The sequence below is a fragment of the Pongo pygmaeus genome, chromosome 3 (assembly GCF_028885625.2).
Source record: "Pongo pygmaeus isolate AG05252 chromosome 3, NHGRI_mPonPyg2-v2.0_pri, whole genome shotgun sequence".
Taxonomy (NCBI): domain Eukaryota; kingdom Metazoa; phylum Chordata; class Mammalia; order Primates; family Hominidae; genus Pongo; species Pongo pygmaeus.
The window spans coordinates 120420589-120440236 of record NC_072376.2 but is presented as its reverse complement, the minus strand read 5'-3'; the positions used below and the strand labels follow the sequence as shown (position 1 = coordinate 120440236).

General features: G+C 40.8%; 1 protein-coding gene across 3 annotated transcripts in view; it reads left to right on the top strand.

Moving 5' to 3' along the window:
• The first annotated feature begins 210 nt into the window (after window positions 1-210).
• PAPSS1 (3'-phosphoadenosine 5'-phosphosulfate synthase 1) overlaps window positions 211-19648 on the top strand; it is a 114061-nt gene continuing 94623 nt past the window's right edge. The window contains exons 1-3 of one of the 3 annotated variants that reach the window (XM_054486656.2): window positions 396-520; window positions 2236-2290; window positions 19276-19390. In XM_054486656.2, the coding sequence (XP_054342631.1) occupies window positions 19279-19390 (112 nt within the window). In that variant the 5' untranslated portion in view covers window positions 396-520; window positions 2236-2290; window positions 19276-19278. Of the gene's footprint in view, window positions 521-597; window positions 794-2235; window positions 2291-19275; window positions 19391-19648 lie in introns of those variants that run through there. The other 2 variants (XM_054486655.2, XM_054486657.2) reach the window with 2 other exon arrangements.

The window sequence follows — 19648 nt, the reverse complement described above, 5'->3', positions numbered from 1 at the left end:
CCGCGCGCGGCGAGCCGCGCACTCCCCTTGCCTCTCTCCCGGCGGCTGGTACTCGCTCTTAGAGATCTGCGATAGCTCAGAGCTAGGCTCGGTGCCGCAGAGGCACGTGAGGTTCCACGACTGCATTCCAGGCCCCGCCCCTTCATCGGTATCCGGAAGGAGGAGCGCCGTGCGCGCTCGCGCCCGCGCGAGCGCTGAAGCTCCGCCCCCCGCTCCTACCTCCGGTTCTATCCCGGCGTTTCGCCCTTCCCCACAGACCTCTGCCCCGGACACATTTCCGAGGCGCGCCGCATGCGCCGCGCAACCCAGGCCACGAGCACGGGCGCGTGCGCAAGTCAGCGCGCGCCCGCCCCGACGCGAGGAGGCCCCGCCCTCCAGCCCCGCCCCGCTCGCTGGCCTGCCCTCCTCCTGCTACCCTCCCGGCGCAGAGAACGCCGGCTCCTCAGCGCGTTCTGCGGTCATGGAGATCCCCGGGAGCCTGTGCAAGAAAGTCAAGCTGAGCAATAACGCGCAGAACTGGGTAAGCTGGGAAGGAAGGCGAGACGGCGAGGAGCGGAGGGGCTGTGGGAGCAGCTCGTTCCGGAGCCGCCGCCTCTCTCCCGCCTCCTCCGCATCCTTCCAGGAGCGCGGAGGTGGGTTCCGGGGCCGCGGCGCCTCCTGGCTGGGGCCGTGGGTGGTTGCGAGGCAGAGGGGCGCGGCGCAGGGTGGGGGTCTCGCCCTAGCTTGGCGCAGCGTGCGGACCGAGCCACCGTTCGTGGGAAGAACGCGCCCCCTCCCCAGCGCCTCCGCTCAGGTAAGACCCCCAGGAAAATCCTTCAAACGTGAGCTGGCGCCCGCTGAAACCTCCGGGTGCTGAAACCTGCGGCTGCAGAAACAGGAGCTTCCTGCATCCCTTGGAGTGGCCTGAAGATCTGCAGAGGAGGCGGAGGCGGGCGCCTTCGACGCGTTCTTGGTTTTTCTTGGCTCTGCCAGTGCGGTTGGCCCAGGTTTGGGTCCATCTCCCTGTCTTTCCATTTCTGAGTTTCAGTGTGAAGGGAGAGTACCCAACAATGTGGTCATTCATGAGTTGAGACTGCCCTGAACTGAGGTTCTTTGTGTCTCTGTGTTAAATCGGAATGTTTAACAAGTAGGAGTTTGAAAGACTCCATTCCTGGTGACAGTCAGGTATGGGACCAGTCCTTTATAACGTTTAGTAACGACTGCCAGTTGACTTTGTAAAGTGCTGTGTCCTCATAATGTTGCTTAGTTCCTTAATTTCTCTGTGATGAGAAAGAGCCTTATGTTCCTTTGTAAGTGTGTAGCAGGGAAGGGCCCACCTTTGGAGTCTGGAAAGGCACTGGTTTTAAGTTTAGATGGAAATGTTATTGCACAGTCCAATGGAATAATAAGGTTTAAATGCAGTGTCTCCCAAAACGTTACTTGCCCTAGATGAATCAAAGAAAAAAAAAAAACGAGCTATTTCAGGCAAATGTTCTTTGGAAGTCATTAATTTACCACATCTGTTATTGTTATCATGAATTGTTTACCGATTCCTCTCTCCTTTTATTTAACTCTATAGATGGTAAGGAGGGGAAGGAGATTTAAAAGATGAATTAGAACAGTGGAAAGAGCACTGGACTCCTGGCCTGGTCTCTCATCCCAGCTTTGCCACTTACTAGCTGTGTGATCTTGAGGAGAGTCACTTTACTTATTCGAACCTCAGTTGACTTAAGGGTATAATAGTATGTACTTCACGAGATTGTTCTGATGAACAAAGACGACAGATCATGAATTTGAATGTGCGGTGAAACCACTGCCTTGAAACTCAGACTCAGTTTCGCTTCTGTTACCTTAAGGTATTTCATGGTTAGAGAAATAAGGTTGGCTTACTTGAGGTATTTACAGATAATTTCTGTTACATTGTCCATTTATTTACTCATTTATTTATTAACATTTGCCACATGGTGCGTATTCTATGTAGAGACTTGTGCTAGATATGGTGGTGAAAAATGTGGGACTTACTGCTTGCCTTCTGGTAGTTCATGGTTTGTGTTGGGGTTGTGACATTTGCCAAGTGGTGAATATGTCTTTGTGGTCCACAGTGAGTGGCGTAAGACAGAAGTTTTATTGCAATTTAGAGAGATTAGTTTCGCCTGGGCGTTTTGGGAGGGTTTATGGAGGTTTTCAGATTTCAGAGTCAGAGGGGAACTGCGTGGATAAGTGTTGGGAATAAAAATTACTATTTTTTTACTCCAGGAACATTGACGAAACTTGTTTGACTGCTCTGGAGAGTTTTTGTTGGGAAGTGGAGGTAAGGTTCAATAGGGAGGCTGGGGCTTCGTGATGCTCTTGTGTTTGGCTGCAGAGAAGACTTGATTCTATGGGGGATTTTTGATGGGGCTAGAATTTTAAATTTTCTGATCCTTGTAAATTTTTTCTCTCCCTCATGGAACACCCATCATCTCTTCTCTCTCATATTTAAATCATCTTAATAGGCACAAGTGTGAAGAACCCATATTCCTTTAAAATTCCTATCACAGGATAAAATTGGTAATCCAGGAAGAATGTTCCGCTGAAAAAATGTAGACCCTGGTAGGACCCAGATGGGGAAGCCCTGGAGACCAGACAAGGTTATAGTAAGGTTTAAATGAATTAATAGATTTGAAGCCTGCCTGGCACATGAGCACTATTTATGTTCTTGTTAATTCATCCAGTGTGAGGGGCTGAAGGGCTGGGGTAAGGTGGCAGTGGGACTAGAGGAGTAGCTGCATTAAAAACATTTAAGGAAGAGTAGAGAGGACCGACTAGATTTAGGGGATGAAAAAGGGAGAAATGTTAAAAGATGATCCTGAAGTTTTGGTCTGGGAAGTGAGGAGAAAGGTTGTTACCTGTGTGGAAATTGGGAAGTAGGTTGGGCACGGGGGTAAGGGTGATATTAGTTAAACACAAAGGAGAGTTTAGTGTGTGCTAGGAACAGTTTGAAATGTTTTACCTATATTAGCCCATTGAGTTTTTGTTACATTTCTGAGGGTGAATATCATGAGAGACAGTAGTTAAAAGCAGGACCCTGGAGCTGACTGCCTGGGCTGAAATCTGGACTCCACTATTTATTAACTATGTAACTTTTGGTTGGTCACTTAATTTCTCTATGCCTCTATCTGCTTATCTATAAAATGAGAATGATAGCCTCACAGGGATATTGTGACAATTAGAGTTAGCTCTTACTGTTATCATCCTCTATTACCATTAGCATTTCCATTTTATAGATGACAAAACTGAGGCACAGAGATGTCATGGAGCTTGTTAGTGCTGGACCCATTTTAAACCTGTTGCATTTGAGGGACAGGCTTAGTAGAGATAGTCTGTAGAGGAAATATGAGCCATGTATATAATTCAACATTTACTAGATACCACATTAAAAAGTAAAAAGTAACAGTGAAATAAATTTCAATCATATATTTAACCGACTATATTCCAAATACTATCATTTCAGTATGTTTTTCAATGTTAATATAAGTTCAACACTATCATAATTAATAAAGAGTTATAAAAATCTGGAGTTTTTTTTTTACAGTTAGTACACATTTCACTTCATACTATCCACTTTTCAAATAGTAGGGCATGTGGATAACATAGTTACAGAAATTGAGTTGTGCTGAGGTTAGAAGTAAAGGTTTCATGGTTAAATTTGAGTTAAAGAATATAAGGAAAGTAAATGTGAGACCAGATACTAAGCTTTGGGTAATAGCTCCTGTTAAGGATTAGGTAAAGGAAGTGTACTCGTGGGAGACAATAGGCAAAGAGATGGGAAAATGTAGTCTTACAGCTCTGGGAAATGGTTAGAATTACAGGAAGTTAAAGTTGTCCATATACCTGTGGGAATAGTAAAGAAAAACCAAGAAATTGACTTGCTGTTGGAGCTGCCTCTTACTTCAGTCTGATAAAGCATCAGATATAATGAATATCATTTTCTATCCAATTGAATCTTTCTCCAATGGGACCAGTTTTCATCTGGCCTTGGGGATGTGTTAGTTGGGCTGAGGGAAATTTGGGACACTCAGTTCAGGCCCAGGTGTCATTCACCCATTTTGTAGAATCATATTGGGCTGAATCCCTTGTTGGACCTGCCTTACAGTGGAGTAGTGTTCTAAAAGAAGCGTTTGAAACCGGGCGTGACATTAAGAAGCATATGCAGTCTCTGGTTTGCTTTTCCATTTACCTTTCACAACTCCCTAAATTTCCATAGCTCCAGCGCAACTTTCCATCCATATCATACATCCTCATGGTTTTACACAAGCCTTTCCTTTACACATCCCTCCCTGGGATGCCTGTTACCCTTTGTCAGGGGCTGAAATGTTCAGAGCCTTGGACGGTTTTACTTTTAACAAATGTGTGGCCCTCATAGGTACATATGTTCACTTGCTCCTGGGCTGAATTGTTTGTGCTCTTCTGCATTATGTTGCATTCTCTCTGCTATTATGTATCTTGTAATCATATTTCATTGTAGATGTTTTGTATCTACACCGAGCTTTTCCTGATATAACAATTGGGGATAAGGGGCAGGATGCAAAGTAGCTCGGTAGCTCTGATACTGAAATCCTTAGATAATTCATTAGTATCTTACAAAAGCTTAAGTAACGGAATAAGCTCCATATATATGTGGGAGGATTCAGATTTCGGTTTTGTCACTTACCATCTGGGTGATCTTGGGAACATTATTTAACCCCTTCATCTCTCAGTATCCTCATCTGTAATGAGATAATAAAACATGCCTCATAGTGAGGCTAATGGTGCATATCATATGCGGTTATAGTGAGGTTTAAAGAAGTTAATATATTTATAAAACTATGGTTCCTGGCACATAAGTACTATTCTTGTTCTTATTATTTATTAGCTCCTCAAATATTTAACACTTACTTTGTATGGGCCTTTGTTCCAGGTCCTGAGGATGCAGTGGTAAAAAGACAGAAAAGTGTCCTGTTTCATGGATATTACATTCTACCTGGGAGACAGTTAATTAAACCAAATAAATGAATGAAATAATTCTCCCTTTTACCAATTCTGTCTTTCCCAAACAGCTTGTCTCCTTATATGTGGATGTTTTTCGTAGAAGGCCAGCAGCACATTCTGGATTTAGCTGAATACTCAGATGATACAAAAATGAAATAAGAACACAGAAGTGGAACACATAGCCAAACAAGAGGCCAGTGTACTTGTCCTTCAGAGGATTGGCCTCGGTGTGGTCAGGGGCAGGCATTGGTCTTTTATTTCCCCCACCCTCAGGTTTAACAGAATTGATCTTTCTACCCTGGGAAGATGATACTAAAAAAATTGCCTGATGAAAAGGGAAACTTAAACTTCTACCAATAACAGCAATAAGACGAACGATAGCGAGGTCTAGATCTGTGTTGTCCAGTTCACGATTCACTTGTGGCAACTGAAATTTAATGAACATTAAGAAAGTAAAAAATTCCGTTTGTTAGTTGCAGTAACCACATTTCAAGAGCTGCGTATGTGGTTAGTGGCCACAGGAATTGGGCAGCACAGTATAGAACATTTTCATCATCTCGGGAAGCTCTGTTGGACAGTGCAGATCTAGATGAAGCTTTGTGATGGCTGCCATTTTTTTTTTTCCTACTTATCTGTGTGTTTATGTATTCGGGTATTTTTACTCTGTTCCCAAGAACAGGAAATTTCCAGAGTCAGTGGATACTTTGAAATTTTAGTTTTGGGCAGTTTTGCACCCTGGCTTCTGGTAGCGTGTCCAGCAGTATTAGCCTCCCCTTAGTGTAGTTACTTCTTCAGATTTGAAGTGTCAATATGCTTCCCAGCCTGAGTGTGTTACATTGAATTTTGAGGAGTAGTTCTCTACTCCAGTGGTTCTCAATCATGTGAGATTTTACCAGCCCTAGGGGGCATTTGGCAATTCTGGAGACATTTTTGGCTATTCTGCTTGTGTATGGAGGGGGATAATTCTTCTAACATCTATTGGAAAAGATTTCTTGAAAAACCTAAATTTCTAAAAAAAAAAACTTAAATCTGAAATGCAAATGTAAAATCCAATTGAAAAATCCAATTGATGTGGCATTTTTTTCCCCCATCAGCCTGGAAGTTGCCATTTCTTACTCTGAGATGGATCAGTTACTCATAGCATACCAATAACAAGACAGGAAAACCCCAATCCTGAATTGTTTTGAAATCAGGTTAAGTAATTAGTTCAAATGGAGGGAGTGATTTTTCTTTTTGGTATTAAGCAGTAGTAAAGAGAATGTTCTCAGGGAGACTATTGCAGTGGCTATAGAGACTTCTGCAATGGAGTTTTGCCGTATGGGAGAGAGATTGGGCTCAGTTCCAAATACACTAAGGAAAAGTGGGAATTTATGGTGAGGGAGCAGAGTGGGGGTCGGTGGATGGAAAATTACTAAGAGGAAACATTAAGAATTAGGGAGTATTCTGACTAAAACGATTTAACAGGGTTCTTGCTGAAGGCAGGCCGGCCAAGGTGATCAGACATCATCGGGGGATGGTGCAGCTTGAAGAGTTTGGTCAGCTATCGAGGATGGGGGATTTCTGCTAAAATTGGACTCTTGAAGACGTGCCAAGGATAGGGCCCAGTTGAAAAAGGGTTCAGAAGGAGCCTGCCTAGTTTGATCAAGGAGAGAAATCTTGTCGGTGGTAATCGTTTCTGTGACATATCTTTTCCTAAAGACACAGTTGTTAAATTTTAACTGAATAATGATAGTGGAAATACCAGACATTATGTAGAGAAATTCAGTGTCTGTCTTTGGATGAATGCAGCCATTGTGCAGGCTGTTTTCTCATTGTTCTTGCTAGTTACTTCGGTGCTTGCACACCTTCCCTCTGCCTTTGTCTTTCATATTTTTTTTCTTTTTTTTTTTTTGTTTGAGACAGAGTCTTGCTCTGTTGCCAGACTAGAGTGCAGTGGTACGACCTTGGCTCACTGCACCCTCCACCTCACTGGCTCAGGTGATTCTTCTGCCTCAGCCTCCTGAGTAGCTGGGACTACAGGTGTGCACCACCATGCCCAGCTAATTTTTGTATTTTTGGTAGAGACGAGATTTTACCATGTTGGTCAGGATAGTCTCGATCTCTTGACCTCGTGATCTGCCCACCTCGACCTCCCAAAGTGCTGGGATTACAGGCGTGAGTCACCATGCCCGGCCTGTCTTTCATATTTTTAAGTGTACAATTCAGTGGTTTTTAGTATAGCCAGAGTTGTACAGCCATCACCAGAATCTAATTTTAGAACATTTACATGTCCCCAGAAAGAAACCTTATACCCATTAGTAGTCATTCCCCAGGCTCTACATTTTCTCCTAGCCCCGACAACCAATAATGTACTTTCTGTCTCTATGGATTATGCTATTGTGGGCTTTCCTAGAAATGAAATTATATAATCTATGGCCTTTTGTATCTGGCTTTTGTCACCTAGGATAATGTTTTCAAGCTTCATCCGTGTTACAACATGTATCAACTAGCCTGGCCAACATGGTGAAACCTCGTCTCTACTAAAAATACAAAAAAAAATTAGCCATGCATGGTGGCATGTGCCTGTAATCCCAGCTACTCAGGAGGCTGAGGCAGGAGAATCGCTTGAACCAGGAGGCAAAGGTTGCAGTGAGCTGAGATCATGCCACTGCACTCCAGCCTGGGCAACAGAGCAAGACTCTGTTTTGTATTTTTTTTTTAATAGTTCGTTCATTATATGGTTGAAGAAAATCCCATTGTATGGATAATAACACATCTTTTTTTTTTTTTTCTTTCCTGAGACGGAGTTTCGCTCTGTCGCCTGGCTGGAGTGCGGTGGCGCAATCTTGGCTCACTGCAACCTCCACATCCCTGGTTCAAGCTATTCTCCTGCCTCAACCTCGCGAGTAGCTGGGAATACAGGCACGTGTCACCATGCCCAGCTAATTTTTGCGTTTTGAGCAGAGATGGGGTTTCGCAATGTTGGCCAGGATAGTCTCGATCTCTTGACCTCATGATCCACCCGCCTCCGCCTCCCAAAGTGCTGGGATTACAGGGATGAGCCACCACGTCCGGCCACATCTTCTTTATTCATCAGTTGGTAGACATTTAGGTTGTTCCTACTTTTTGGCTATCATGAATAAATGCTATGAACATTTGTGCATAAGTTTTTGTGGTTAGTCTTATGTGGTTTTAATAGTTAATTTCAACCTTTGAGGTGGACATTAGTGTATTTTGGCTGCCCAGTCTCTGAACCTCCCTTGTATGTGTGGTGAATGTCTCACTGTGTTTGTGTTAGGAGACAGGGTCTGTTACAGATTAATGATTTCTTTATTTACCTATGTATAACTAGTTCTTTTTATGAAATGTTTTTGTTTTTATTGTGTCCTGAGTGTCTAGAAAGGATCAAACAACAAATAATGAATGAACAGATAGTCCCAGGCCCATTCTGACTTCTAGGAGTGTCTTAGGGCCGGAATTCGCAGCTGGAGGTAATGGAATGGAGGGCCCTTCTGTTAAAGGTACTGATATAAAAACCTGTTAAATATTTAAAAGTTCTTTAATCTTTAACAGAATAGTTGGAGAGCTGTAATGTGTATGCAGAGTGTATGCATGACAGATGGTAGTGATGAGATAAGCATGCTGGTAACTTAGTCCTGATTCAGGATGTCTGTGGTAGGGCCTGAGATTTCCTTCCTAACAAGCAGCCAGGCCATGCCAGTGTTGCCACACAGCATATTTTGTAGTAGCAAAGTTTTAAGAGTAGCCTTTTCAAGTTGTTTTCTCAACATCCTCCAGGGATGTATGATCTTCACTTGCTTTTTATCATTGACTTATTAATATTTAAAATATTAATTTCAGTTATCAGTTAACTCTGTGAACTAAAGGTTTTAATTATCAAGAACTCTGTGAACTAAAGATTTCTTTTCATTTTATTCTACAGTCTCTCATTTATCCATATTGTTACGATCTCTACAGTTTTATCCATATTGTGTCTAGGGACATAAAAGAAATGTGCCTGTTACCATTTCAGGGATTTCTCATTGGAGGAATACACTGTTTATCAGTTTAGGGTGGGTGGTAGGATGGATGAAAGATGTTGAAGTCCAGAATTATGCTTAGTATTTGGTATATGCTTTGTGTCTTTATACATTTCACTTAAAAATGCACAGTTCTTTATAAAATGATGAAAAGTTCACAAAATCTGAAATTCTCTAAGTAGCGTCACAGAGAAGTTGATTTTCCTTATAGGCAAGTGGATAAAATAACAAAATGGCCATGTGGAAATTAAGATGGGTCAAAAAGGGCCACTTGTGTTGTTGATGAGGATGGAAGTTTGTAGTATGTATAGAAAATGCATACCACAAATATCAGAGGACATGCAATATTAGCCTAGTGACAGGATTGTTAGTCATTTAGTTCTAAATGTAGTAAGTATTAAATGGCCTTGCAATGAATTGTTCCATTTCTGCTAGATTTAAGATTTCCAAATATCAGTCATCATTTCATTTGCAAGTTACACAGAGAGAACAAACCATACTTTAAAATAAATGTCTTGTATCTAACTTTTATGAGTACTGACTAGTAACAAAGGAGGTTGGGCATTGTGGAAAATATGGATAATTGTAATTCACTGTAAAGAACATGGCTGTGCTTGGGTCAAGGATAGGCCGAGGCAAACGTCCAGAATGACTCAGCGAGTTTACAGCGCAGGTATATAACTCCACTTGTTATCACAGCCATGTAGCCATAACATAAGAAGGCTCATCATTTGGCTCTAAGCCACTATTGTCTGTAAAAGGTGTAATTGCCCTGCTGACATTGTCTGGGTGCGCTTGCACCCAGAGGAGAGAGCGAGCCAGAGCTGTCCATCTTTGCAGATGGACAGGAGTGAGCCAGGACACAGCTCGGCTTGCTCACACCCAGAGAGAGAGAGAGAGAGATTTAAGCTGCTGACCCTGAAGGGAGAGCTGGCCGCGTAGCTATGTGTGGGAGCTGCTGGACTAAGCAGTCAAGACAAGGCAAGCAGTGTGAGAGAGCTAATGTGAGTGAGCTGCTGATGAGAGAGCTGCTGAGTAAAACTACCTTTCACCTGCCTGTGCCCCTGAGTGTTCTTTTAGCTATCTGCTGATCCACTTACTCCCTTCGGACCCCAGCATGAGCTGGAACCTGACCCCAAGCAGGGCACTCATAGTCCTTGACCTACTTTCCTAAGGAAATAATATATAGGCACAAGAAGACACCTAAATGTGTTAATGGTACATAAATAACAAAAGAATGATATGGGCAGTAAATGTTATAGGGACTTCCTAGGTACACATACTTACACTGAGCCAGATATATATATATATATATATTTTTTTTTTTTTTTTCTACGAAGCACCCAGACTATTAAGTAAGAAGCAGTAAGCTTGGTTTCTCTCTCCTGTGTATGGAAACTAGGGCACAGAAGACTCAGTATAGAAATGTACTTTAAAAAAAAATTCCAACCCAGAAAGCCAAGAATAGAAATTTAGAGGTGGAAGGAAGTAACTCATTCTCAACCCTTAATGAGTCATTAATGTCATGTTTCCTCAGCAGAATTATAGAAAGGATTTGACTGAAGTGGGTGCAGAAGGAAGGAAAGGGGAAGTAGAAGAAGATTACATGTATAAGTGGCTGTGGAGTCTAAAAATTCAGGCATAAGTCTACCACTTTGCAATTCTGTAACCACCCAATGCGTTCATTTTGCCTGCTGCCCAGAGGCAAATTTATCAAGACAGAGTAATTGCAATAGAGAAAGAGTTTAATTCATGCAGAGCCAGCTGAACAGGAGACTTTTATTATTGAACAAATCAGCCTTCCTCAAAATTTAGAGGCCAGGGCTTTTTAAGGATAGTTTGGTTGGCAAGGCAATGGGTGCAGCCAGTTCGTTGGGGATGTAATCATAGGGGTGTGGAAGATAGTCCTAGTGTGTTAAGTCTGCTTCTGGTTGGGAGCACACAGGTGGTTGGTGGGTCCAGGTGGAGCCATTGAGAGTCAGAAATGCAAAAACCTGAAAAGACATCTCAAAAGGCCAATCTTAGGTTCTGCAATAGCGATGTCATCTGCAGGAGTAACTGGGGAAGTTGAAAATCTTGTGACTTCTGGAACAGTGGCTGGTAATCATTTATGTTTATACCTTGAGAGAATTCAGGCTCCTCTCGTCTCCTAACCTGGTGGTCTTTTATTAGCTTTAAAAGATGGTTTACTTTTGGGGAAGTACTGTTATCATTTAAACTAAAAACTAAATTTCTCCCAAAGTTAGCTTGACCCAAACCCAGCAATACCTAAGGGCAATTTGGAGGTTAAAGGCAAGATGGGAGTTGGTTAGAGCAGAACTTTTTCACTGTTAACAATTTTCTCACTTATAATTTTTGCAAAGGCTGTTTCAATTTCAGTAGTTTTATAAAAGTGCTCTTTGATTTACTTTGAAAAACTGGGAGGTAGGACAGTGTGGCAATTTTTTTTAAGTTTATTTTTTAATATGAAAAATATTGTTAAAAACTTTAGCTGAATTAAATTTAAAAAAGTTTGAGCAAAGAACAATTCGTGAATCAGGCAGCCTCCTAAGCCAGAGTAGGCTCAGAGGCTCCAGTGCAGCTGTGTGATGGAAGATTTATGGATAGAAAAAGGAAAGTGGCGCACAGAAAATGGAAGTGAGATCCAGAAACAACTGGATTGGTTATAGCTCAGCATTTGGCTTATTTGAACATGGTTTGAACAGTTGGCCACATTTGATTGGCCAAAACTCAGTCATTGGCACAAGGGTGGCTACAGTCTGTTTATGTCTCCAGCTAGGTTACAGTTTACTACATATGGAGAAACCTTTAGGCTGAACTTAAAATATATAAAAGAGGTAGCTGTAGGCTTAACTTGATTTAACAACATACATAAACCAAAAAAATCTCCTTATATCCAGAGTACTATGTTTGCTGCCAGAATCTTTTTAAATGTAGGAGGCAAGAAACTGAGGGAGCATTCTTTTTAGAGATTAAAACAGACGGTCTCTACTTATCCTGTCTGTATCTTTTCTCAACCATATTCTCAGCAGTTGATAGCTTGACAGATAATTTTTATGCATTCTAGCTTGATTTGATAAGAAAAGCGGAAGATATTTACAGAGCCCAAATCAATTAAAATTCATTAGATATATGTTTCTTCTTGTCTATAAAGAGTGAAGTAACTTGGAAAAATCCTCAAACAAAATGACCAAGCCAAACAGGTTCTACCAGTATAGGCAGCAAAATGTGTATAGCACCCTCGCAATTCCCTTTTAGCAGAGACTTTAGCTCCCTTTTCCTCCTTAGCCAGTATCGATGGGAGCTAAAGCTAAAGAGGTGCCACTGCTTCTCAAGATATACAAATGTCTACTTCTGAAGCCCTCTTTTTTAAGTTCTTGGAAACGTAGAGCTGGTAAGTTGTATTTGCTTCATCAGTTTATTGAAAAGAAATGAATCTAGAGACTCATTACAATTTTTTGTAAGTGATTATTAAATATATAAAAGTATTTTATTGGAAATAAAGTATTAATAATTATTGTGTAAATAATTATTGTTAATGAGATGAGTAGATGGGAAGGGGTGCAGCTTTTGTGGCATACCTATTAAAAAGAATTGTCAAATTGTCCCTTTGGTCCCAGAGGATTTTTCAGGTAATGGTAATGATGATAATAAGATTCAGATGTGTGGGAGATGGCATTTCTACTGTACAGGATTGTGAAGGGGAAGGTAGGAAAAGAGATCCTTAATCTCATGGAAGTTGAAGATTTGGATAGAAATCTAATTCCTTAAAAATCAAATCTGTGTCTTGGTGGAGGTCAGCAAAATGACAGAATGGGACTTGCCAGTGCTTGTCTTCCCACAGAAACATTAATTGAACAACTATTCTTGCACAAAAATACTTTAATAAGAGCTAAGGAAACCAGGTGAGAGATGATCGCACCTGGATGTAGCAGAGAAATCAGAAAAAACACATTGAAGAGAGTAGAAAGAACAGTTTTACATGACCTATATCACTGCCCCCAGCCTGCAACCTCAGGCAGCACAATGTGGAGAAAGATACCCTTTGCTTAGGGGAGGGAGAGGGCAGTGAGCATAAGATTTTGCCCCGGAACCCAACACCAGGCCTCCCCCCCCCCAGTGAAACCCAGTGCCAGGCAGGCCCCCATAGCCCCAGACTCCAGGATGGTACCCATGGATTGAGCCTCCAAGCCTACCCTGGTACTAAGCAGGATTCTGCAGCCCAAGGTTCCAGCTCCTTCAACCCCCACCACCAGGCCAGACCCAATTGATTCAAGTTTTAGACTTGTCTTAGGGCCAGGCTGGCCCCAGTGGCCCTGGGCTCAGAGCTACCTTTAGTACCAGGCTGGCTCCCACAGGCAGGCACCTGTGGATACAGGCTTCAAGCAGTCCCAGCTTCAGGCCCTCTCCAGGTTTCAGACCAGCTGAGAGCCAGGTTGGCCCACACAGCCCTGGGCTTCAGGTCTGCCCCAGTACAAGGCCATTCCCTGTGGCCTTACCCTCCAGGCTGGCTACTGCAACCCCATATTTAAGAGACCCAAGGTTTCAGGACCATCCCAATACATCCCAGCACTGTACCAGCTCCCATTGACCCAGGCTGTAGGACCATTTCTGTGGACCCAGGTTCCAGGCTAGCACCCATATGCTGAGCATCTAGGTCAGCCCCCATGGCTTCAGGGCAGGTCCTGTGATTCTAGGTAGGCTTCAGACCAACCACTGTAGACCTAGGCCTCCACATCCACTCCAGCACCAGCTGAGCTCTGCCTACCTGCTGACCCAGATACCAGGCCAGCCTCCCTGAGGACTCCAGCAGCAAGTCTGCCTGTGCACCATGCCAGATGGCCTCCCCAAATTCTGTGGACAGGCTGACTGGTGAAGTGCTTCCCAAATGAAGCCAGTCTACAAAGACTGGAATAAGTCCCTACCTCTTCATTGTACAGATATTGATATAAGACAACAAGAAATGTGAAAAAACAAGGAGACTTAATACTACCAAAAGTATCACAATAACCTTCCAGTAGCTGATTCAAAAGAAATGGAGATACATGAACTGCCTGAAAAAGAATTAAAAAATAATTGTTTAAGGAAGCTCAGCAAACCTCAGTAAAATAGAAATAATTCAGTGTATTCTGGAAGACAATAAATGACCAACATGAGAAATTTAACAGATTGAAATTATTAAAAAAATCAAAAATTCTAGAGCTGAAAAATTTAATGAATAAAATGAAAAATGCAATAGAGAGCATCCATAGAAGCACTGATCAAGCAAAATAATTGTACTTGAAGACAGATTTCTTCCATAGTTACAGGAGGAAAAAGAAGAATGAAAAGTAATGGAGAAAGCTTACAGGATTTATAGGACAGCATCAAAAGTACAAAAAGTCGAGGTATAGGAGTTCAAGGAGAAGAGAAAGACAAAGGGTTACAAAGCTTATTTAAATAACAACAGAAAACTTTCCAAATTTGGGGAAAGGTATAAATAAGTACAGGAAGATCAAAAGTTCTAATCAGATTCAATCCAAACAAGACTACATCAAGACGTACAGTTAAACTGTCAAAAATAAAAGAGGATTCTGAAAGCAGCTAGAGAAAAGCAAATCACATACAAGGGAGTTCCAAAAATCCTAGCAGCAGACTTTTCAGCAGAAGCTTTATAGTCCAGGAGAGACTGGGGTGACATGTTCAAAGTGTTGAAGGTAAAAAACCCTGCCAACCAAGAATACTGTATTCAACAATGCTGTAATTCACAAACACAAACATGCAGACTTGCCCAGACAAAGCTAAGGGAGTTCATCACTACCAGACATGTCTTAAAAGAAACACTAAAGGGAGTTCTCCAAGCTGAAATAAAAGGATGCTAATTAGTAACATGAAAGTATAAAACTCACTGGTAAAAGTAAGTCCACAGTCAAGTTCCGAATTAATACTGTAATTGTCATGTGTCAATAATGTATATCTCTGATATGAATGTTAAAAGACAATTAACAATAGTGACAATAATTTGTTAAGCGATGTCTTCACTGTTGAGTTCTACCAAACATTTAAAGAAAGATTAATGCCAGTCTGTATTAGTCCATTTTCACACTGGTATAAAGAACTCTCTGAGACCGGGTAAACTATAAAGAAAAGAGGTTTAATTGACTCACAGTTCTGCATGACTGGGGATACCCCAGGAAACTTATAATCATGGCGGAAGGTGAAGAGGAAGCAGGGCACATCTTACATGGTGGCAGGAGAGAGAGAACAAGGGGGGGAAGTGCCACACTTTTGAACTATCAGATCTTGTGAGAACTCACTATCATGAGAGCAGCATGGGAGAAAGCACCCCCATGCTCCAATCACCTCCTACCATTTCGCTCTCTCCACACATGGAGATTACAGTTCGAGATGAGATTTGTGTGGGGACGCATAGCCAAACCATATCACGATTTTTTCTCAAACTCTTCCAAAAAATTAAAGAGGGAATACTTCCAAATTTATTTTATGAAGCCATCATTACCTTGATACCAAAGCCACAAAAGGACACTTGAAGAAAAGAAAATCACAGACCAGTGTCCCTGATGAACATAGATGTGAAAATCCTGAACACGTAGTAGCAGACTGAATTATATAGCACATTAAAGGATCATTCATCCTTATCAAGTGGGGTTTGTTACAGGGATGCAAGGATGGTTCAACATAGGCAATTTTTTCTTTTTTTTTTTTTGAGGTGGAGTTTTGCTCTTGTCACCCAGGCTGGAGTGCAATGGCATGATCTTGGCCCACTGCAACCTCCGCCTCCTGGGTTCAAGCAATTCTCCTGCCTCAGCCTTCTGAGTAGCTAGGACTACAGGTGCATGGCTAATTTTTGTATTTTTAATAGAGACGGGGTTTCTCCACATTGGCCTGGCTGGTCTCAAACTCCTGACCTCAGGTGATCTGCCTGCCTCGGCCTCCAAAGTGCTGGGATTAGTGGTGTGAGCCACTATGCCCGGCTAACATATGCAAATTAATGAAGATGATGCACCACATGAACAGAATGTAGGGCGAAAAACCTATGATCATCTCAATAGATGCAGAAAAATTATTTGAAAGAATTCATTAACCTTATGATAAAAACTCTCAACAAATTGGGAAAAGAAGGAATGTACTTCAATGCAATAAGGGCTACATATTTCAAGCCCACAACTGACATCATACTCAATGGTAAAACAGGAAAAGTTGAAAGCTTTCCCTCTAAGATCAGGAACACAACAAGGGTGCCCACTCTTACCACTTCTATTCAGTGTAGGAGGTCCTAGACAGAGCACTTAGACGAGAAATAAATAAAAGGCATCCAAATTGGAAAAGTAGAAGTTAAATTGTTCCTGTTTGCAGATGACATGGTTTTAAATAATAATGGAAAACCCTAAAGATTTCACCAAAAGACTGTTAGAATAAATAAATTTAGTAAAGTTGCAGAATACAAACTGAACATTAGAAAACCAGTAGTGTTTTTATATACTAACAATGAAGTACCTGTAAAAGAAATAAGAAAACAATCTCATTTATAGTAGCTACCAGAAAAATAAAATACTTGGGAATACATTTAACCAAGGAAGTAAGAGACCTGTATACTGAAAACTGTAAAACATTGATGAAAAAAATAGAAGACAGAAATAAATGGAAACATTAAATGTATTCATGGATTGAAAGAATTAATATTGTTAAAATGTCCATACTACTTAAAGTGATCTACAGATTCAATGCAATCCCTATAAGAATTCCAAGGATTCTTCACAGAAATAGAAAAAGCAGTTCTAAAATTTGTATGGAACCACAAAAGACCCCAGATAACCAAAGCAATCTTGAGCAAAGATAACAAAGCGGGAGGTATTATATTACTTGACTTTAAAACATACACTGAAGCTATAGTAATCAAAACAGCATGATACAGAAACAAACATATAAACCATAGAACAGAGCAGAAAGCCCAGATATAAATACATGTGTTTATATTTAATTGATTTTTGATAAAGGTGCCAATAATACATGATGGGGAGAGGACAGTCTTCAATAAATGGTGTCGGGCAAACTGGATATCTGCGTGAAGAAGAATGAAGTCAGACCCTTATCTCACCTCATATAAAAAAAAAAAAGTGAATTAAAGATTTACATGTAAGACCAGAAAGTCTAAAACTGCTAGAGAAAAGTAGGGAAAAAGTTTTATGACACTAGTTTAGGCAGTGATTTTTTTTTTTTTTTTTTGGTTATGACTCCAAAAGTACAGGCAACAAACATGAAAATAGACAAATGGGAGTACATCAAATAAAAATCATCTCCACAGCAAAGGAAGCAATCAACAGAGTGAAGAGACAACCTACAGAATGGGAGAATATATTTGCAAACCATACATCTGATAAGGGGTTAATATCCAAAATAGGAAGCCAAACAACTCAATGGCAAGAAAACAATGCAATTAAAAAATGGGCAAAGGATCTGAATAGACATTCCTAAAAGGAAGATAGACAAATAGCCAACAGGTATATGAAAAAAGGCTCAACTTCTCTAATCATCAGGGAAATGCAATTAAAACCACAATGAGCTATCACCTCAACACCTGTTAGAATGGCTGTTATAAAAAAGACAAAAGTGTTGGTGAGGATGTGAGAAAAGAAAATCCTAGTATGCTATTGTGGGAATATTAGTATAGCCATTATGGAAATCAATATGGAGGTTCCTCAAAAAGTTAGAAGTAGAACTGCCATATGATCCAGCAATCCCACTGCTAAGTGTATAATGAAAGGATGTGAAATCAGTATGTAGAGTAGATATTGGCATTCTCATGTTAATTGTAAAAAGTGGTATATTTACACAGTGGAATACTATTCAGTCTTAAAAATGATACAAATCCTTTTGTTTGTCACCACATGGATGATAAAATGTTAAGTGAAATAAGCCAGGCACAGAAAGAGAAATACCATATGATCTCACTTACATGTGGAATGTAAAAAAGTTGCACCTGTAGAAGTAGAGAGTGAATGGTGTTTATCCGGGACTGCGAGGTTTGGGGTTGAGTGGGGGTCAAGGAGGATGGTTGGAGGAGACGTTGGTCAAAGGGTACAAAATTTTATTTAGATACAAGGAATAAGTTCAAAAGATCTATTGTACAACATGGTGATGATAATAACAATGTATTTCTGAAAATGCTGCTATGGACATATGTATGTACAAGTTTTATGTGATCATGTGTTTTCATTTCTTGTGAGTATAATGTAGGCATAGGATTGTTTGGTCATGTGATAACTCTGTATTGAATATTTTGAGGGGCTGCTGTTTTCTAAAATGACCGTACTATTTTATATTCACAACAACAAATATATGAGGATTCCAATATTTACATATCCTCCCCAGTACTTGTTATTATCTGTCTTTATTAAGCTATCCTAGTGGGTGTGAAGTGATACCTTATTGTGGTTTTGATTTGCATTTCCCTGGTGGCTAATGATGTTGAATATTATTTAAATAATGTAGCTTATTGACCATTTGTATATCTTCTTTGAAGGAAAGCCTGTCCAGATACTTTGAGGCCTATGTAATTTTATGCTTTTTTTTTTTTTTGAAGCAGCTTTGGGAGAACATGAAGTTATAACCAGTACATTCCACTTTTTTCATTTCAGAAGTAGCTATCTCATGATACCCACAGGCATCTCTTTCACACTTTCTTTGGGAGTCTACTCACATGTCACCTTCTTAGCGTTTCTTGATTATCCTCTCTAAAGAGGCACTCTGTTTCCTTTTTTACCCTATGTTATTTTTCTACAGTGCACTTATCACTCTCTGATGTTGTAGTTAAGTTTTATTGGTTTATATTGTTCCGCAGTGGGATGTAAGCTAATTGAGGGTAGTGACCTTGTTTTCCTCACTTGGCATACTAGTAGGGCCTCAGTAGATACTGTCTGAATGGATGAATGAATAAATAAATGTGTGAAAGGACTAGGCTCTGGAGTCTGCCACTCACTAGTTTTGGGATCTCTGGCAAGTTACTTACCGTTTTTCAGATTTAAAATCTTCATCTGTAAAACCTTAGTAGTAAGAGTATCTATGTCATTGGGTTGCTGTGAGGATTAAATCAGTTGGCATGTGGAAAGCAGTAAACACCATGCCAGTACCCTAAGGAAAAAAAAACTGTTTTATCTTTTTCTTTGCTTTTGGCATGTTACATAGACTTGTGTGTGTTTGCAAGGAATATGTGTTTGCCTTTTAAAGGACTCATGTAAACTAGAATCTTTTTTTCTTTTTCTTCTAGGGAATGCAGAGAGCAACCAATGTCACCTACCAAGCCCATCATGTCAGCAGGAACAAGAGAGGTCAGGTGGTGGGGACCAGAGGTGGCTTTCGTGGTTGCACAGTTTGGCTAACAGGTATGGTCAGGAGAGAGAAAGCAGTTTATTTTAAAAGCAGTGCATATAGGTAACCTTGGACTAGGCGTAAGCATATTTAAATTTTGAGCTCTGTTCTTGTATTTGGAGCATCACGACATATAACTGACATAGTTGCTTAATAATATTTCTTGTAATTTTTTTTTGTTCTTTTATAGGATTGTTGTTAAATAAAGGTAAAAACCACAATGAACCTTAAAACTACTTTTTCGTAGATACCACGTTAAATTCTACACACTT